Source organism: Microtus pennsylvanicus, chromosome 11, assembly GCF_037038515.1.
Source record: "Microtus pennsylvanicus isolate mMicPen1 chromosome 11, mMicPen1.hap1, whole genome shotgun sequence".
NCBI classification, from domain to species: domain Eukaryota; kingdom Metazoa; phylum Chordata; class Mammalia; order Rodentia; family Cricetidae; genus Microtus; species Microtus pennsylvanicus.
Window position 1 is genome coordinate 9,817,150 of NC_134589.1, and position 21,298 is coordinate 9,838,447.

General features: G+C 50.5%; 1 protein-coding gene across 2 annotated transcripts in view; it reads left to right on the top strand.

The window, feature by feature from the left end:
- Sap30bp (SAP30 binding protein) overlaps positions 1-21,298 on the top strand; it is a 30,383-nt gene that overhangs the window by 2,561 nt on the left and 6,524 nt on the right. The window contains exons 3-5 of one of the 2 annotated variants that reach the window (XM_075990156.1): positions 1,697-1,744; positions 14,794-14,836; positions 20,486-20,574. In XM_075990156.1, the coding sequence (XP_075846271.1) occupies positions 1,697-1,744; positions 14,794-14,836; positions 20,486-20,574 (180 nt within the window). The remainder of the gene's footprint in view (positions 1-1,696; positions 1,745-14,793; positions 14,837-20,485; positions 20,575-21,298) is intronic. The other variant, XM_075990157.1, reaches the window with a different exon arrangement.

Here is a 21,298-nt window from a genome sequence, read left to right on the forward strand (position 1 = left end):
TGGTACCATATAAAAATAAAAGCAAATGAAACATTTCACATGGGGGCTGGAGAGATGGTTCAGAGGTTAAGAGCACTGACTGTTCTTCCAGAGGTCCTGAGTTGAAATTCCCAGCAACCACATGGTGGCTCACAACCATCCATAATGAGATCTGGCGCCCCCTTCTGGCATGTAGGCAGAATAGTGTGTACACAGTAAGTAAATACACATTTAAAAAAAATTCACAAAATGTATTTTTTTATGTTGTAAGAATTTTTCATGCCGTTAGCCCCACTCATTAGTGATAATTCAGAGTTGAGTAGTTTCTAGAAAACTTGTGGACTGGGGAAATCCCTCATTTGGTGGTGTTCGTGTGCATGAGTGGGACCATGGGGTTGTTCCTCAGCATCAGCTCCATCTGCTGTAATCCTAGCCCTCGGGAGTCGTCCTTATCAGGCTGGCAAGCTTTGTTGCGTTCCTTGGCTTTTCTTAAATATATGCGTGCTGCCTCAACACCCAAAACTGTTCTTGTTAATGCATTTCTTTGCATGTGTTTTTTAAAAAATGTTTTTCTTTATTATTTATTATGTATACAGTATTCTGCACCTGCAAACCAGAAGAGGGCATCAGATCTCATTACAGACAGTTGTGAGCCACTATATGGTTGCTGGGAATTGAGCTCAGGACTACCAGAAGAAGAGTCAGTGATCTTAACCTCTGAGCCATCTCTCCAGCCCCCTGCATGTGTATTTTTAAAATATTGACCCTAATTTACTTTTTGTCGTATTCAAGCTATGTGTGGTATTTTAATTAAAAAAAAAAACTCACCAAACCCCAGCAGGGACCATGGGAGCTATGTTGGCATTTTACCAGGTTCTCTCTTTGATTCTTTGGTGATTGACTTAATCTTAAAGAAGTTGTGTAGGTGGCGCTATGAGCCTCTGATTCACTGGCACCGAGGGCACTTGTCTCAAAACCACTAGTGCGGTTTGTTCACACCGGTGTTATTGTATTGACGTCCTGAGTGCTGTGTCTTCTTTAAGTTACAATGTAGTAGGTGGTTCCACATCTCCTCCTTGGCTTTTGACCTCAGTTGCATTTGTGTTCGGTGGAATTGTAGGCTTACTTTGGAGAATTCAGTGCCCCCATGGTTTTGACTCAGACCTCATTTGGGTAAGAAAGAGGGCTGAAAACTGAATCGTGACAGCAATGTCGCTGTACAGTAATGTGAGCACCCCAAAGGCTGCCTTGCCCTTTAATCTCCGGTCTCTCGGGTCACATGGTCTGGTGATTTGATGCCGCCTTCCCATAGCCGTCTTAGTGTCAGTGTCGCTGGCTCGCGGAGCTGCTGCCACAGCACCTAGGCGCTAAGCGGTGTGATGGCTGTCCAAGTAACTGTGGGATGAATGTCAGAGAAGGGGTAAGAGTTCATAATCCTGGCTCTAGTGATTGCAGTCTGACAGTTTGGAACATGATTTTCTTCAGGAATTTCCACTGATGTGGACGGTGACATGCTGATCTTGAGCCACTGATGCCTCCCCCAACTTGTCTTCTTTTCCCTTCTCTTTCTCTAGCACTGGGTTGTGTGGTAGGGAAGGGTTCTTGGGGTGACCCCAGCTGGGTAGACAGGCTGTTTGCTCCAACCGCTGGTTATGTATGTAAGACTCCCCAGGCCCACTCCTTTTAAGTTTAATCCTGTAAATTCTTTGTCTTGTAGGAAGATGACGATTCAGAGACTGAAAAACCTGAGGCTGATGACCCAAAGGTATTTGGTATTGGCTGTGGCGGGGTGGCTGGATTCAATCAGGGCTTTTAACATACTGACCCACTTCATATGCCGGGTCAGGTTCTGTCCCACTAGTCCACAGAATGTGGGTATCGTGTAGGATAAAGCCAGCTGAACGAAGAACCTTAAGGCCACTAGGAATTCTTGAAGTGAGCTGCACTTCTTGCCCTGATTTTGTGAGACTCGAGATTAGAAACGCAAGAGGCCTGTGTGGATCCTGTAACCCATGCACATGCTTCAAGTAGCGTGGGCTTTGGGCTCAGTGAGGGAGTGTTTCTAGAGTCAAGGCACAGGGCTCCCTTGTCTTTTGTGGTTCCTCTCAGAGGGCTCTGAGAGGGTGGGATCAACCCGAGGCCTTACCAGAGTTGTTGAGTCCGGCCCTCATTTTCCCGGGGATGTGCCCCTCCACTCGGAAAAGCATCAGGATGGTCTTTTTGAAAGCATCCCTGTTCTTCTCATGGGTCTGTCCACTAGCGGTTGAGAGTAATTAACGGTGGTTCTTGTCACAGTCCTTAGCGAGCCTGTGGTAAAGAAGACTCAGCTGTTTGCTGTGCACTGGGCATTGGAAATGTACTTTTTGCAGAATCATAATTTATAGTTCATATTTCTCCAAAGAATAATCCCATGTTTCACAGTTGCAAACTGCCCTGAGACCAGCTGAGACCTTCAAGGTGGCATAGTGAGATTTAGGAAAAATGTGCCTGGTTTTGACATAAAGTGGTAGTCTGTCATCTGTGGGTGATCGGGGTCCCAGGACACCCCACCTTCATGCCCTGTAGATACCCAAATCCATAGCTTCTCATGGACTTTATTGAAAGTGGTATATTTGCATATAATTTATGTGAATCCTCCTGCTGGTCTCAGCATCTAAAGCTACTGCGCTACCTGGTACAGTGTAAATCATTGTGACACTGTATCATTCAGAAAATGATAAAAATCTACTCTCGTTCAACACAAATGCAATTTTTCTGGACGGTGGTGGCGCACGCCTTTAATCCCAGCACTCAGGAGGCAGAGGTAGGCGGATCTCTGTGAGTTCGAGGCCAGCCTGGTCTATAAGAGCTAGCTCCTGGACAGGCTCCAAAAGCTACAGAAAAACCCTGTCTTGGAGGGGGGGGATCAACTCAAGAGTTGCTTGAATTCATAGATGTGAAACCTGTATATATGAAGGGCCAATAGTATCTGAAAAGATAGCTTGAGCCATTCCATATTGGGATGGATTCTGCCATTGCATACGACTGCATAGCCATTGGCAGAGGCTGCAGAGGACTTAGCGTATTTTACCAAGGAAGCAAGTTTGGGCACCAGCATGCAAGATAGGCAGTGTGGACCCGAGAAACTAGGTGCAAACTACTTTCTCTGCAGAGTAAAAAACCCAGGCAGGTGGCTGTGGGGCAGACTGTGGCTCAAGACCGAAGGCCACCTGGAGAAGTTGGCATGTACCTGTCTGTCACTCTGTGATCCCACCAGCAAACCCTTGTGGAGAGATTTGTGAGAGAGGAACCCCAGTGAAGCTCTGTGTAAGAGCAGCTCATAAAGAACAGGATACAGACACTCATGGAGGAAGAGAAACTTGGAAAGATTGTGAGTGTGTCTTCCCCTTTCTCGTTTCCACATCAAAGTTGGAAAAACTTCTAATATAGTCTTCGTTCTTAGCTGGACCTGGTGGCTCATTCTTGTAACCCTAGCACTTGGAGGGTTGAATTGAGAAGATTGGGGAGTTCGAGGCCAGCCTTGGCTACAGGTGAGGTCTGGGCCAGCCTGGGCTATAGGGTAAGATTCTGTCTCAAACAAAGTAACAACAATGGAGAAACAACACATAAATAGCTAGGTGGAGTGGTCACACCTTTAATCCCAGCACTCAGGAGGTATAGGCAGGTGGGGCTCTTTGAGTTTAAGGTCAGGCCGACCTATATAGTGAGACCCACGAAGGAAAAGGTGTAGACTCATTCTTTGACAATATTGTATGCTGGGGCCAGAGAGGTGGCTCAGTGGTTAAGAGCACTAGCTTCTTTTCCAGAGGTCCTGAGTTCAATTCCCAGCACCCACATGGTGGCTCACAACCATCTTTAACTAATCCCATGGGATACAGTGCTCCCTTCTGATGGGCAGGCAAAACATACGTATACATAAATAAATAAATAAATCTTTTAAGTAAATAAGTAAAGTGGGTCTTCCCCCTTTAGATGCCAATACTGCACCCCATTCAACCATTTGAATTTCAAATCTTGCTGTGGAGTGAGTTTCATAGAAACGTCACTGTCCCTACCGTGTGACCTCACAGTATTCCTGCCCCTGCTTCCTTCCTGCTTGGGCTGACATCAGACTGTCTTCCAAGTAGAGCTCTTTTCTAATACATCTCAGTTTTGTTGTGTTGTGTTTTGTTTAGATTTGTTTATATTTTATGCACACACAGTCTGTATGGGTGGGTGCCCTCTGGTGCCGGAAGAGGTATCTAGTTCTGGAGCTGGAGTTATAGTTGGCTGTGAGCTGTCGTGCGGGTACTGAGAATTGAACTCCAGTCCTCTGCAAAAACAGCAAGTTCTTTTAACCTCTGAGCCATCTCTCCCATTCTGTTGGATTTGTTTTATTTAAATTTATATGAGGGAGTTTGTTGTTCTAAGCTTCTGATTTGAAGAATTCTAACAGAAGGACCTGCCGCTGGGGCAGATCTTTAGTTGTGTTCTTCGTTTAGCTGATGAGTTGCTGTCGTGGTTTCTATCCACTAGATGGCGCTCTCCTTTTGCACCTTTAGCTTGTTCTCTGGGGCTCTCAAAACAAATGAAAATGCAGGCTCCAGCGAACTTCTGCTCTTTGTCTACATTGATATCTCAGAAGTTCCAACTGAGACCGGGCGGCCTTTAATCCCAGCTCTGGGGAGGCAGAGGCAGGCGGATACTTGTGAGTCTGGTCTACAGAGTTCCAGGACAGGCTCCAAAACTACAGAGTAACCCTGTCTCAAAAAACCAAAAGGAAAAAAAAAATTCCAACTGAGGTGGTTTCATGCATCTGTGATTCCAGCACCGGGGCAGCAGCCCTTGGGTCCATTGACCAGTCAGTTTAAGCAGCTGGTGGGCTCCAGGTTCAGTGAAGGGCCTCATCTCAGAAAGGAAGGTGGAGGACAATGGAGAAGACACCAGGCTGCTACCTCTGACCTCTGCTTGGGCAGAGCAGGTGGTCGTGTTTGCTGTGTGAAGGTTGGGAGGGAAGGGCAGCCGCAGCCAGGTGGGACCTGAGCCGGCACAAAGCCTCATGGACGAGACTTGTCATCTCATAGACAAGAGCGCTCTGTCGTCTCTGGCCAAAGCGCTGCACTTCAGGGGCACCTGATGGCTGTGGTGTGTCCTCTCTCCGTTGTGAGTGTTCCCTGTGCCGCTCTCGTGTCCAGCTGTGCTCCGGTGCTGCTGTTTCCCTCCTCTCCCGCTCCTGTGGATAGAGGTATTTCCACTCACTGTCCCTGGCACGCCCTTCCGTCAAAAACAAACGAGGATAGATGACCTGAAACAAGAAAGATGAAGCGGCCTGCTGCCAACTGTCAGGGAGGGCCTGAGTTTTCTAGCTCCCTGAGGTCTTTGGTCTAGGCTCTGTGCTAGGGAAAGAATCCTGGCCTTTCTAGGAGCTACCATGGAGTAGGAGAAATTTTTGTGGCATTTTTGGAAGAGGTGTGTATGATCCCAGATAAATCAAAAGAAAATATTCTTAAGATGCTGAGAGCCAAGCTGGGCGTGGTGGCTAACTTTGAAGACTAAGGCAGGAGGGTCTCAAATTTAAGGCCAAATTAGTCTAAACAGTGAAACCTTGCCTCAAAAAAAAAAAATATTCGGCAGGACATGATGGCACACACGTTCAGTTCCAGCAGCGGCTGGGGGATCTTTTAATTCCAGGTCAGTGGGAACTCCACTGTCAGACGACTAAAATTAACAAGATTGACAGGGGAATAGGTAACAGCTTGTAGCTAGGTGGCCTGGGCAGCACCCCAGCCTGGCTTCCTCACCCAGCCCATCACGACCGTGCTGCCCACTTTACAGGGTCTTAGGAGATGCGGGGGGTAGGGAGGGACATGAGCGCTTCTCCGAGAGTAAAATGGAGCAGTCAGGGCCGTCTCAAGATGCCTTTGCAGCACAGCTGGGCAACGTGATGCGGGACGGAGGCTTCCTGTAGGTCGTGGTTCTCGGCTCACTGACCATGGGCCTGGTTTTGTCCGCCTAGCTCCCAGGGTAAAGAAGTACCGTGTGGTTCCTGTCTGAAGGAATTAGCTGTTCTCACAGTACAGTGGCTACTTGGAAAGCACATGTGTGTGAGGTATCTGGTAGATGTCAAGTGCTTCCCGTGCGAGCTCTAGGTGTGCTGTGGGACTCTGTGCGCTCCATACACAGGCTGGAAACTGCGCTGGGAGATAGTATTCACGCTGGGCTGAGGGGGAGTCCCTCAGGATGCGCAGCTCAGCTGTGTGAATGGTTCTCTTCCTCCACCCTGAAGTAGTCTGGGGCTCCCGGTCACTGCGTGTACTTGAGACTCCCTGTAGATAGACTTGTACTGGGCAGACCTCCCTCGGTAATTCTTCATCTTCCTCCTCTCCCACGTCAGTGTTAATAAGTGATGTTACTTCAAGTTGTATTTTAAATATAATTGTGGGGTGGGTATGTGACATCACAGGCAGTTAGATGTGAGCTGCCTGGCTTGGGTGCTGAGCTCAAACTCTGGTCCTTTGAGAGTAGTACGTGCTCTTAACCGCCGAGGCCTCTCCTGCCCCTCACTGTTGGTCTCTTGTGTCTGAAGGAACGACCTACAAAGTGAAAGCAGCCTGCGGAGCTCATTTCCCAGGGCTGTGTTGTTGACGGTCGACCTTGGGAAGAGCAGGAACCAGGCGTCACGCGGGGCAGCAGCACAGGTGAAATCTGTGATCTCTCCACCACACCAGCAGAGACCGCAGAGTCTGTTGGCTTGTGCAGGCTCTCTGCAGAGCTAAAGGTTTTCCTGGCTCGGCTCAGGGTGTGCTTACTGTACCATCCAGGGCTCTGACGGCTAAAATGAAGGGGATACTGGGTAATCAGATGCGACCATGGCCATTTGCCGCTCATTGAAAAAAAGCTATTTGGGTTGTTTTGGTCAGCCCTGAGAACTAAGAACTCACAATAGGGAAGTGTGACCTTAAATGTGTGGGACAGTGGAGCATGGTGGCTCAAGGCTGTAACCCAGCTCTCGGGAGGCTGACTCCGAAGGGTCGCCGTGAAGAAGAGGCCAACTTGGACCAAATGATAAATTACAGGTTAGCCTGGTCTACGGTGAGACACTATCTCAAGCAAAGAAACAACCTTAAACTTAAAATTTTTAAAAACAAAAACAAAAAACAAAATTGTATGCTAAATAAAACAGTAAATCTGTGTACGTATGCATTCCAAAACATTTCTAAATAAGAAATTATTTAAAGCCGGGCGGTGGTGACAGAAGCAGGTGGATCTCTGTGATTTCAAGACCAGCCTGGTCTACAGAGTGAGTTCAAGAATGGCCAGGGCTACACAGAGAAACCCTGTCTCGAAAAACCAAAAATAGAAAAAAGAAATTATTTAAAAAGGAAGCTGGATGCCATGTCTCACATGGTAGTAATTCCAGTTGCTGAGGCAGGCCAGCCTGGGCTACCGTGTGAGACTCTTCCTTCAAGAAAAGAAAGGCAGGGCTGGAGAGGTGGCTCAGTGGTTAGGAGCACTGGATGCTTTTGCAAGAGGATCCAGGTTTACTCCACAGTACCCTCGCGGCAGCTCACAACTGCCTGTCTGTAACTCCAGTTCCAGGAGATCTGCTGCACCTGCAGGCTCCTGTACATACTTGGTACACATACATGCAGACAGAATACTCATGCAAATCAAATAAAAATAAATTTTAAAAGAAAACTGTGGAAATCTTGGCAGCAGCTCCCGTGAGCACCGCATGTTTCTGCGCTGTTCCTCCCGTGTGCGCGTGTTCTTCAGCGTGTGTACCAGTCAGCTGTGCAGCCAGACCTGACTGCATTACTGCATGTGTTGTAGATAAAGTGCTGCCCTGCAGGCTCTCGGGAGCGGGAGCCTCTCTGTTTCTTACACGGACCAGAAGTAAAGCCCCTAACGCTCCACCTGTTGAAACCCACTAGTTGTTCACCCCCAAACTGAGGAGAGTTCAAGCAGGAGTTGGGATGTGGTGGGCTTTCCTGTCTGTCCTCGGGAAGTCTCTAGCCAAGGTCAGGGCTGGTAAAGTCTCCAGGACCAGCCCTTCCGATCAGGCCTACTCACACTTTACTCAGAGGGCACGGCAGTCTCCAGGTGATTTCCTCTGATCCTCTTGGTTTTCCCACACTGCCAGAGCACCCTTCCTGACTGCCCTTGCTCCAGGTGTACTGAAGCAGAGACTCCTGGGAGCCCCACCCCTCTCCTGTGGTTCTACAGCCAGGAAGAAGCTGCTGCACGCCCGTCTGCCCCCCTATCAGCCATGCAAGCCCCAACATACCTCCTTCCTTTCGGGGCCAGATGCCGTGGATTGCTAAGTGAGGTGTGGCTGGCCTCTCCTTTCCCAGCTGGGATTCATCTTGAAATTACACGCTGCAGAAAATGGCCTGTCCTAAACCCAGCACTCCCGTCTCTCATTTTTACCCTTGCCCCTTGCAATGTGACTGCCTGTGTGGTTTCTGAGTTTTGGAAGGATTTCGCTAATTTATTGTTTGTTTGTTTCCTTTTTTTCTTTTTGTGGTCCTGGCTGTCCTGGAGCTAGCTCTATAGACCAGGCTGGCTTCCGACTCACAGACATCCTCCTGCCTCTGCCTCTAAAGTGCTGGGGTTTAAGAAGTGCACACAGTGACCATCTGTATTCCTAAATTTTGAGCTGGGTAGTTTCTCCCACACCATAAGGTATCAGGCTTCCTCCGGTCTCCAGGGTAATGAATCTCCTTCCTGCCAATACCTGATGGCCAGTTAGCATCGAGTCCCACCACTCTGAGTTCTCAGGTGTGTTTCCTGTTCCTCTGCTTCTCGGCTGTCGGTGGCCTGGGCTACAGTGCTTTGTGCCTGATGGCTGAGACTTAGTTTCCCGCTCTCGGCCTGGCAGTTCTCTTCACCTTGTAGCTCCAGCCTCTTCCAGGCCCCAGAGCTACCAGCTTAAAGCCCAGAGACCCTGTCCTTACGGTAGCCTTGAAGGAAAAGTGTGCTATAGCCCCGCCCCCAAGGGCTGGGTGTGGGTCCTTGGTCTAAGGTAGCACCTGTACTGCTCTGGGGGTCAGGAAGAGGGCCACCCTTGGCACATTCTAAGAAACAACAAAGCCCTGCCTCCCTGTCAAGTCTGGGTGGTACTTGGAATAGTCAGGTACCAAAACTCTCCCCATTGGAAATGGCTTTTGACCAGACTTTGACTTCACATTCAAGCCAGGCTGGTTCCGACAGGTTTTGTGTAGTAGCGCATACATTGCCATGTGGATCCTTACATTACAGCTTTGTTTTGATTGGGTTTTTCAGTAGAGAAAGAAGCCATTTCCTTCCCTGCTTTTTCTTTAGACTGCAAGGCCAAGCTGGGGCTGGCTTAATTTGTTCTGGCAGACTCTATTTAACCCTTCCTGTGGAAGCCTCCTCTGGCGCTGGTTGGTGAGTTGAGCCTTCCTGTCTGCGCTGTCTGGGAATGAAGGCAACTCCAGTACGTCCACAATGGCCCCACCAACTTCCGCCCATTTTCCTGCTAAGTGCGCTTTTTCCATCCCTGACTGGGCCATGTGCCCATGCGAGCCCCCTGTTCTGGGCGTTTCTCCAGACATGCTGTGTGGGAGCCGGCCTCTGGACCACCACGTGGGTTATGCTCCTACGCGGCACGGACTGTTGTGACTTCATAAGTCGCCAGGCTGTCCTCTGCATACCCCATTCGTGGCCCTTGGGAGATGTTTGGTGGGAGCGGGGGGGGGGGGGCTGTTCAGGGAGGAGTAGGGAGAGGATTGAGACGAGGCCTCTTGCAGCTCAGATTGGCCTTGAATTCCTGGTTCTCTTGCCTCTGCCTCCCAAGTGTGATTACAGGTGTGTGCCCCCACACAGACAGAGAGTCCTGCCGGTGGCCATTGTGATGCCCTCGGGAGAGTTCCTGAGGTGGTGTATCTGTCCTGGAGAGCAGTGTGAGCTTGTCGTTCAGAACCTGCTTTGCTGGGCTAATGAGATCATTCATTAAAGGACTTAACATATAACCTAAAATTGTTCCCTGGGATGAAATTTTCTTATTTCAGCCTCAGTGCTTAGCCCATTGTCTGACATAATAAATCTTCCACAAATTATTTATAGAATGCGTAAGTGAGCTAATTGTCAGCAATTGTCTTGTTTGTGGATTTGGTCTTTATTTGTATGTTTATCTTGAGGCAGGATTTTGCTAGTTACCTAGACTGGCCTTACTCCTGAGCAAGTGACCAGCCACACCCAGCTTAATTGTGCCTTTTCCCCCCTTTGTCTCAGGATTCAAGAACATTCGGGTGAATGGCAAGAAAGAGGCTGCAGGGCTGGGTATGGAGGTACAGGCCGGCACCTTGGCACTCCAGAGATGTGAGGCAGGACCGTCCACAGGTTCAGAGGCTCTGGGCTACATAGGCAGGACCCTGTCTCAAGACAGGCAGAACGGGTGTAGAGCAAGAAATGAGGTTTCAGTTCCACTTTGCTGCATCTTCTAGATCAGAGAGGGCAAAGAGCAGGCCCTCTGAAGAAAGGGGAGGAGGAAGGCCAGGTGGTGGCGGCTCACACACACTTTTAATCCCAGCACTCGGGAGGCAGAGGCAGGCGGATCTCTGTGAGTTTGAGGCCAGCCTGGTCTATAAGAGTGAGTTCCAGGACACTGAGGCTACACATAGTAACCCTGTCTCAAAAAAGTCAAAGGGGGGGGGGGGAATACGGTGAAGATTCTTTGGGGGAGGGAGATTTTTGGTTTTGTGTGGTCAGCCTAGACTGGCAATTCAACTGCCTCTGGCTCTTCAGTACTGAGATTATAGGTGTGCGCCACCACACCTGGCTTTAAGAGTTAAATCCTCTTTTGTTTTGAGTAAACTCTGCTCAATGCATAAGATGGCCTATTAGGACTTGGTAACTTCAAGGGCTGTCACAGTCTGTGAGGGGAAGGTTGCAGATGCTACTTCCTTGGTCTTTCTCCCCGGGTGCCAGGTTACACTGTCCGGCCGGAACATGTAGTGTGCAGTACGCTTGCCCAGCACCTTGCGTGCTGCCCTGCGCCCTGCCTGGAGGGCCTCCTCTACGCCTAATGCTCCCGAGGCCGGGAAGAAAGCATGGCATGGTAGAGTCCAGCGCCGTAGGCTGTGCTGTGATTTGGGTTGTCACTGGAGTGATGCCTCATGGGACTGCTGCTTCCCAGGAGGGCTGATGGAGGCCGTCCCCCAGAACCTGCTGCTCCTCACCGCCTGTCTGCTCACCTGGCAGCGTCTCCTGCTCCATGGTTCTTCCTCCCTCTGCCTGTCAGCTCTGTCCTAGACCAGACTGGTAATCTCTGCATGGGAGCCACATTCCAGGGTCTGTAATTTATTGCTGTGACAGCAAGGCTTCTGTCACTGACCTGCAAGTGTCAATCACAATTATTGGGGGGAGAAAACAAAATGGGCAGCTTCACAGCACTGTTTCCCAGCCCTGCTCCTTATGTCTGTTTGAGACAGGGTCTCGCTATCTCTCTGTAATCCTGACTGATCTCGAGCCCACAGATACCCACCTGCCTCTGCCTCCCAGGTGCTGGGATTAAAGACGTGTCCCACCACTCTTTGTTGAGACTCTGGACTGCCTGCCTGCTTGCCTCAGACTCCTGGGTGTGTACTACCATATGGGCTCTTGTTTTTGTTTTGATTTGAGGCAAGGATGTTGTTAGGCAGCCCAAGCTGACCCTACAATTTGAAGTCGACCTGCCTCAGCCTCCTGAGTGCTGGGATCACATGCCTGTGCTACCGTGCCTCCACATGCTCAGTGTGTGAGCCCTGGTCATCTCTTCCCTCTCTCCTTGAGCTTCGCTTGGAAAGCTGTGGGCTTGGGTTTTACTGTGTATTCCTTGTTTCTTCACTGGATTCAGCCTGGGTAAAAAAGTCAACTCCACAGCCGCTCTCCCTTTCTAAGGGCTGCTATCCTCATTCCACCCCCCTCCACTGAGATAGCCCTGAGGCTGAGGGGCTTCTGGTCTCTGCCAGGTTCCAGGTCCCCCAGCTGATATGGACAACCGTCTGGTGACTAGCTCACAGTCTAAGTTAACTTTAGCTAATTGTAAGCTAGGGGGAGAGAGCTATACATCTCTAACAAGGATGCCCTGGGCATTTGGAAACACTGCTCTAGGGGAAGGAAAGGAGAACAGAGGAATCTTGTGTCCTGTGTTCTCACAACTCCCCCTTCCCCTCCTGGCCCTTTTAAAGGTTGATAAGTCTCTCCTAGGGAAGATTTGTAGCACTGGGGGGCGGAGTGTACCCTGTTTGCAGTTTGATGTTTCCCTGACTTCCTCTCTTGTACTTCAGTGCTATGGCCAGCATCATCATAGTTCCCTGATGCTGGTTCAAATTCACATAGAGCTCTTAGCATCTGCCAAGGCTGGTGGGAGGATGTCTCTCTGGACCATTGCTTTGGTGTGACGTCCATTCCTCCCCAGTTCTGCCCACCCCACCCCCAGTGGCCAGGGCTCTTACGGGTCATTGCACAGTGCCATGGGAGTCGTTGTACTAAACTTACCTCAAGGATGAGCTGTTGTAAATTGTTCTGACTTTGGAGCAGTGCAGGGTGGGGGATTTGACTGCTTACTTGTCTTTGCAGTGTTGGACCAAACTCCAGTTTGTGTATGCTAGGCAAGCGCTCTGCCACTGAACTTTAGAGCCCCATCTTCACTGGTCCCCTTTCCCACTTCGCTTTCCTTCATGCCATGGATGTCCATCAGAGAACACGTGATGCAGTAACTCCGAGCTCCTCGCTGGGTAGAGAGATGAATTTATTTATTTATTTATTTTTATTTTTTTGCTTTTTCGAGACAGGGTTTCTCTGTGGTTTTGGAGCCTGTCCTGGAACTAGCTCTTGTAGACCAGGCTGGTCTCGAACTCACAGAGATCCGCCTGCCTCTGCCTCCGGAGTGCTGGGATTAAAGGCGTGCACCACCACCGCCCGGCTGAGAGATGAATTTAAAAAGGCTGAGGCTCCAAGCTGTAGATCACAGGACCAAGAGAGGGAAAATCTGCTCCTGCCTATGAGTTTCCTTTGTAACAGCATTGTGTCTTTTCTCCCAGAGACAGGACTGAGCAAGCTCAGCTAGGCTAGCCAGACCCTTTCTTTCTTTCTTTCTTTCTTTCTTTCTTTCTTTCTTTCTTTCTTTCTTTATTTATTTATTTATTTATGTTTTTTTTTTGTTTTTGTTTTTCGAAACAGGGTTTCTCTGCGGCTTTGGAGCCTGTCCTGGAACTCCCTTTGTAGACCAGGCTGGCCTGGAACTCACAGAGATCCTCCTGCCTCTGCCTCCCAAGTGCTGGGATTAAAGGCGTGTGCCACCACTGCCCGGCTAGCCAGACCCTTTAAAAAGATGTGACCCACTTCTTGGTACTCTGGGACAGATACCGTATTAGCAGTCTAGTGACTCTGGAGATTCCCCTGTGTCGGCCTGTCTGCAGGGGAAGGCGGGAGCTCCAGCTGGTGTTGTCCTACAGACAGCACCCAGGACGTTGTCTCCTAGTGGAAAAACACAGGGAATTTTAGTCCCGCGCCCGCTCACTGAAATGCTCCTTAATGTTGAGTCCTCCGTTGCTGCTACAAAGGAGCTGTTGTTGGTCCCAGAGACGTTGGCACTGTCTGAACAGCGGTTGATTTATGACTCCAACCTGAACTTGATGTGGCAGCCCTCCAGGCCTGCCTCCCAGCCCTGCTTTGCCCACCTGATTGGCAGGAGGTGGATGGTGAGGGAGACAAGTTGCTAGGCAGCCTGGCTTCAACCTTGTTGAGACTGCCCTTGCAATTTTAATGAATAGTCTTGGTGTTCGGAGAAAAGGGGATTGGGGTCTGTCTCAGAATCCGAGAAGAGGGTAGAGGGTCTGATTTTGTCACAGGGCCATGGCTGGCTTGGAGGTTGTTTGGACCCTTTAGACCACTTCCCTTCCTTCCTTGGTGCCCGGGCCCAGCTCTACCTCTGCTCACACGTGTAGGTCCTGTTGCAGAACCGTTGCTGTCCTACCTCCTCTCTCACCAGGAAGGGACGGAAACCAGATCTGAGACCTTCCGGGAACTTCTCTGCCATTTTGATCACTAACCTTGTTACACTGAAGATCCCTGATCTTACTGAGTTCAAGGACATTTGGGTCAGCAGAGGCAAGAGTTAGGCCTTCCTGCTCTGCCATAAACCTGTAGCCAGCTGTCACCCTCCCAGCCATGGTTTGGTTAGGCGAAGCAGTGAACTAAGACTTTTGTTTTCAGTGTAAAATTATGTATGCATGTATGTATGTATTTCTTTGGATAGAATATAAAACCAACATAAGAAGTGAGTCAAGGAGAGCCAGAGACTTCAAGCCAGGGCCTTTGGGAACCTCATTTAGTCACTAAAGGGGGCTTTGAGTGGCCCCTTAGTGCTCATAATAAAGTCTGCCCTGTTCGTTTGGAGTGAAACTTAAAAAAAAAAAAACAAAAAAAAAACTCCCAGGAGCAACTGTTCTCCGGAGTTAGGTGACTCAGAGGGTTCCCCTTATAGCCGTCCTCAATGGTGTCTTCAGATAACCTCTCCCAACCCAGGGGGAGCCAGGGGCAGGGAACAAGTCACACAGGTGGCAGGGCCATGGTCACTGCTATGGCTCTCAGCAACATGGCTCAGTGCTGGTCCCTCCTGGGGGTCATGGAGCTCCCAGCTGCTGTGATGGGGGAGAAGTGGTCAGAGCCCTGGGGTTCCAGGAGCCTTGAAACACTGCTCACCGTTCGCATGCTGGCAGCACTTACCCCCTTCAGTGTCCACGAGAAGCCCGGGTGTCTTGGTGATGAGAGTGGCAATGGCCCGGGAGCCCAGCCTTATCGCTGTGTGCTTCTTTGTCTCCACAGGATAATACAGAAGCAGAGAAGCGGGATCCCCAGGAATTAGTGGGTGAGTACCCTGGGGGCGTGCACACTTCTGAGCCTCTGTGTGTGCGTGTGTGTGTCACTGTTAGCAGGAGTGCCCTGGGAGTGTGTACACGCTTCTGAGTCCGTGTGTGTGTGTGTGTGTGTGTGTGTGTGTGTGTGTCCCGCTGTAAGCAGGGGTACCCTGGGGGCGTGCACACTTCTGAGCCCTTGCCCTGCTGTAAGCAGTTTCCCTGCATCCTTGTTCCCAAGGCCTTGGGCATATCCTGGGGTGCCTGGGTGAGACCTCCAGGCAACATTCTTTGGAATGGCATTCTGGGTGTGTTTTTCTGGGCTCTAGTGGGTTGCCAGGGGAGTTCAGAGTCCTGCACAGCTGGGAGCTCATCTTGGTCCTGGCTTCTTCCACTTGTGCCCTGAACCTGACCTCTCTGTCTTTGTACCCTTTGTCCCCACTGCCATATTCATGTTGCTCAGGGAGTCAGCGTGGGGCCTCTGCAGGCCCTTTACCTCGTCCCCAGGCAGGAACATGGCTCACAGCCTTGGCATATGCGGCCCTTGGTAACATTGGCGAGTAGAATGACTTGTGGGAAACCACAGTCCCTCCGTTCCCTCTGCCAGCCCCCGCATCCTAAACCTTTTAGAAAGCCATTCCGCTCCTCCGTTTGGCCATGGACTTGGGGAAAGAGCCGTCCTTCTGCACCAGCATCACTGCTCCCTGGCCGCTGCGCTCCTGCTTTCTGGTTCTGTTCCCAGTGGACACCTGCAGAGCCCACCCCTGCATCTCTGCACCGGCATTCAGGGCTTGTGCTTTCCAGCCCTGAGGTTCAAAGCGCAGAAAATTGGCTTGAAAGCGTTCCTCCAGGGTTCCGCCCACCTCCCTTTCCCACGAAGTACCATTTGTTGTGGGTTGTTGAGGAGTGACTGGTTTTCCATAACTAAGTGCTAGGAATTATTCATTCTGTTTTTCTTCTGACCCATTGGGCAAGAACATAATTACTCGGCCTTAATCCCTGGGTTCTCCGATAGATGGTTTAAGTCCTATTTTAAAAAGTTAGGGGCTGGGGGGCTGGAGAGATGGCTCAGTGGTTAAGAGTACTGCCTACGCTTCCAAAGGTCCTGAGTTCAATTTCCAGCAACCACATGGTGGCTCACAGCCATCTGTAATGAGAGCTGGTTCCCTCTTCTGTCATGCTGGTATACATACAGGCAGAATACTGTATACATGATAAATTAATAAATCTTTAAAAAAAAAAAAGTTAGGGGCTGGAAAGATGGCTCAGTGGTTAAGAATTCTCACTTGCTGTTTTGATAGAGGACCCAGGTTCTTTTCCCAGCATTCATGTCAGGTAGGTCACAAGTTCCTATAACTGCAGGCTCAGGGAGTCCAGTGTCCTGTTCTGCCTTCAGCGGGTGCTTGAGCACACGTGGTTCACATACATCTGTGTAAATTAGAAATTAGGGTTTTCTTTTTTTTTTTTTTTAAGATTTAATTATTATGTAATCAGTGTTCTGTTTGTCCGTATGCCTGAATGCCAGAAGAGGGCACCAGATCTCATTGTAGACAGTTGTGAGCCTCCATGTGATTGCTGGGAATTGAACTCAGGACCTCTGGAAGAACAACCAGTGCCCTTAACCTCTGAGCCATCTCTCCAGCCCGAACTATGTTTTTCTTAAGCCTTAGAATTTGTTCTTTAGAAAATGACACTTGGCACCAAGTGGTGGTGGCACACACCTTTAATCCTGGCACTTGGGAGGCAGGGACAGGTGGATCTCTGTGAGTTCGAGGCCAGCCTGGTCTACAGAGTGAATTCCAGCACAGTTTTCACAGAGAAACCCTGTCTCGAAAAAGGGGGGAGGGAGGGAGAGAGAAAGAGAGAGCGCGCTCGAGAGAGAATGATATTTGAGATGACAACTTAAAGGGCAGAGGAGGCAAGGTACATATCTAATTGGGAGCCAGTGGCCTACAAGACCAGGCGATGTAGGAGCTGTAGCCTCTTCCGTCTGGGTCCCACTTCAGTCCGCTGTTCACTACTGAGAAACTTCAAGGCTTGGGCTCTGAGGAAAACCTGGCCATGAACCACTCATCTAAGCAGCGTCAGAGAGTGGGATGTGTGGGCACCAGCTGGGCCTCTTCCGCCGCCAGCGTGGCCCTTTCTCTGGCTTTGTTTTGACTTTAGATTCATGTAGGTAGTACAGACTGGCCTCAGCAACTATATGGCCCATGCTGACTTTGGACTGACTGGTCCTCTGCCTTAGCCTCCAACCGTCTAGTATTACAGGAAGTGCTGGCACAGCCAGCTTCTGTGCGTGTTTGAAACAGCTTTATTGAGGTGCAGTTCATGGAGTAAGAGTTGTGAGTTCAAGTGCGCACTGGTGGATTTGATAAGTGTGTAGTTGTGCTAGCCCGACCAACCATCAGTTATACCCTTCCTAATGGTCCTTAGTGTTAACTTCCTGTGCAGGAGGAGTAAATCTCAAGAAGTGGTCTTGATGGGCAGTCAGCCCTGTTTTGACAGTTTTATGTAAATCAGGGCCCATTGGCACTTGGGCTGGATCCCTCTGTTATGAGGGCCGTCCTAACGTGAGAGGATGCTGAGCAGAACTGCTCTCCACCACTGGGCAGCACGGCCTTCTCTCTGCCTCACTGAAATGAGGCAAATCACTCCAAGCTGAGCATGTGGTGCAGATCCGGATTCTCCTGCCTGGCTTTCCGTCTGGACACACTGCATCCACACTGAGGAGCACAGCCGTTCTGTTCATTTGTCTGTTTCGGCTAAGGAACCTCTCACTGTAGCAGACATGGTTTCTTCCTTTGCTCCCTTGTGGGGGACATCGTCCCTCTTTCATCTGCATAGTGTGGTACTATTTTCTCTTTGAGGGGTAGGTGGCAGAGTGGCTTCTGATTGTCATGTGATGTTTGCTGCCCCCTGTCTAAACTCAGCTCTTTTAATTGAATCCTGGGTGTTGGATGTGTAGCTCCCACCTCTGAAAGAACAAGCAAAGAGCCAAGAAGCCAACTCATGGTCTCTCCCGTACCACAGCTCCCGACAGCTGCCGGCCTGGCCTGGAACAGTGCTGATGTGTGTGTGTGCGGGGGGGGGGGGGGGGCCCTAGTTACTCAGGTACTTACTGCCCACTGAATACCCTGCAGGTGTCCTCAGCCCCACGGGGGGCTTGCTGACCCTGCTTGCTCCCTGCCATGTCCTGAATCCCAGGGACCAGCTGCTACTCAGAACCTTCTTGGTGGCCATGGGTACTGCAGATGTTTTACAGCCGCTGCTCTGAACCTACCTGGTGGCCATGGATACTGCAGATGTTTTCTGACAAAGGCATTCACAGTCTGACTCATGCTGACAGCAAGCTTCTCAGATATTAAGTCCAACCTTCCTGGCATAGCCAAGCAGCAGCTAGGGCAGAGACACTGTCCTCAAGTGTCTTTGGACATATTTATTAGCAGATTTCCTGAGAAATCTGGCTACTCTGAGACATGCAGGGCAGCTATCGTCCTAGAACTTAGAAGCGAGTCACTGAAGTCATCTTCAGTCTGTGCAGCAAACTTTTATTCTGTGTCCAGAACCTGTTCCTTTCTTGTCATTTACTCCCTTGTTTCTCCCCCTGCTCCTCAGGGGCTCTTCTCTTGTTCTACCACCTACCGTACACCGCAGAGGGTGGGGGGTTGCTACAGTAACAGTGCCACACCCTGTTTTTCTAAAAAGCTTTCCTGGCAAATGCCAAAGGGCACTCTTTGTCTCTGTCACGTGCACATATACCCTTTCCAGCCCCGGCGCCTGCCAAGGCCTTCTTGCTTTTGTTACTAACGCTCACCAAATGCCATGGCCAGCTCTTTCCAGCTGCTGCCACTCTCAGCTAGCCCCTGTGGTCTGAGCTCAGACCTAGAACTTTTGCTTAGCCCAAGGCAGGGAAGAAGGAAGAAATCGAGGTTTGGCTTGAACGCCTGCCAGAGCTGGGTGGTGCCCGACCCGAGGGCCAGTCAGGAGATTGTGGATGACAAGCGAGTAGTCCCCTTGTGGAGACTGCTCCTGAGCCCACAGAGGACCTTTGGTCTCTGTCACCAGCCTGTGCTGAGGGTGCGTCTAGTTAACCCCGCTGGCGGTGCTGAAACTCAGCCCTGCGCTTGCATGCTAAGACTGCCGTGGGCCTGACCCCTGGTCTCTGTAGTCTGCAGAGGCCCCTAGCCGCAGTGGCTGAAGTAGCAGTCATTAGTGTTTGGGACCTCTGAGGCCCTGTCTTACTCAGCACTGCGTTTGTCACAGTGATGGCAAACTGAGCAGAGCACACAGCACCTTATCAGAAGAAACCATTAACCTACCCTGGCTGCATGGATCAGCAGGCTGAAGCAGGAGAGTCGCTGAAGCCTGGACTGGGGCCAGCCTGGGCCCCGATGAGTGCTTCCCACACACACACACACACACACCTTTTTTATCCCTTGAGGTCTGGGATTATTTTAAAATCATGGCTAGAGAGGAGAGGCTCAGTAGCTGACCCACTCTGCTTAAACAGGGCCTGAGTTTGGGTCCCAGCACCCATATCCAGGGGCTCACAACCCCCATACTCCACCTCCAGGGGACCTGACACCCTCTCTAGGCTCTGAGGGCACTTCCTGCACTCACACATGCAAAGAACCCGCACATAGACATACATAGAATTTTTTAAATTAAAAATTTTAAATAAATAAATCTAGCCTTGGGACGAAGGGACCAGGAAAGCTGTGCTGCTCTAGCCCCTCCACCCAGGCGTGCGTCAGCCCTAGAGAGCTGCTCCGAGAAAGAGCTTAGGTAAAGGCCTGGCACACAGTAGGTCTCCAGCAAGTACTTTGCTGCCTGCTGTTGGTGGTGGGTCTTGGTCTCTCCCTTCCTCCTGCCCCACCCTAGGCTGTTTGTTCCTTCATTGTATGGTCCTTTTCATGAGTGAATGTCAGAAGAGCACAACAGACCCTTTCACAAATAGTCCATTGTCTGTGTGCTCCAGAGCGGGACTCTGGGGGCCTGGGGTGGCCAGAGGCTACGGGGAAGGCAACCAGGAGAAGAGCCAAGGCTTGGGTGGACCGTGGCCATTCCCTGAGCAAATTGCCCTTGAGAGTTGGGGTTCTTCATGTCAGAATCAGGCTTTTTGTTCAGGCCCTTTTATGCACAAGCTGTTTGGGACTCCAAACCTTGAGAACCCTGAACACAGTTTCTCATAGCAGGACAGCCCCAGACCAGAAGGATAGGGCCAAGGAACTGTGATTTTCAGAGGCCTGTGGGAGGTTAGACCTGGCTTGTACTTGAAGCTGACTTGTGTCTCCTCCAGCCCTGGGTTCAGTGTCTTCCACATTGGCAATTTGAGATTAAGCCTAGCCAGGCAGAATTTACAGTGTAGAAAACTGGCCTGTGCTTCGGATTGTGGCTCCTCCCTCTCCCTCCCCCAGCACTTCCCTGACATGCTCTTTCCTGGAGCTTTGTAGTGTGTGTTGTTTACATCTGTCCCTCTACCTCAACCCCCTTCTCCCAGGTTGACACATGACAGGCTTCTGACCATTTTGATCTCAGCTCAGGTAACACTCTCCAAGATGCCCTGAGCAGCCTGCTCCCCGTTCTCACAGCCTGCTCCCCTCTGGAGTTGGCTTGCGCTTGTGCTCTGTAGCCCCAGAGTTCCCCCTCTGTTCTCTCAACAGCCTCCTTCTCCGAAAGGGTCCGAAACATGTCACCTGATGAAATCAAGATCCCTCCAGAGCCGCCTGGCAGGTGCTCAAATCACTTACAAGTAAGCGAGGGTCTGACTGCCGTGTGGGTGAGAATGCCTGGGTTACATTGTCTGGGGGGCCATGACAGGAAAAAGGGACCAAGTCAAACTGCCAGGTGGGCAGGAGCCTACAGTCTTGGATCTCAGGAATTAGCGCCCAGTGCCACACCTGCCATGTGCTACCTCATGGGTCCCTAGTCTGCCCTCACTGAGGTCCTAAGTCTACCTCAACGAGATTGGGTGAGTCTTCTCTACAGCCTCACTGAGCCAGGGGGCTTCTCAGAGGGAAATGTGCCAAGAAACTGAGGACCCATCAGAATGTAAAATAAATTCCAGAGTGTAAGGTGCAGCGTTTAATGCGTAGTTTAATGCATGGTTTCTGTCTTCGTGTTCCTGTTGCCCACAGACCAAGGCTTTAAATACCTAAGGAACAGAGCCGTTTATCTTTACAGTTGACCATGGGAAACAGGAGCTCAGCGCAGCTGAGACTTCACCCACATGGTTTTCCTCCTTGTCCCTCTGTAAGTTCCCCTGTGATGGGACCTTTCAATTAACAATAGGGTAAGTGCCGGGAGCTATATAACTGTGGACCTTTTCCACCTGCCCTGCCTTTGATCCTACTTCGGGGTGCCCCCGGCTATCCCACAAGCCCATGGCACCACCCAAACGGATGGATGACTAATGGGTCCTAGAGCTAAGGAATGCAGGAGGCCGGGAGAGGGCCAAAGTCAGGACTCAGGCATAG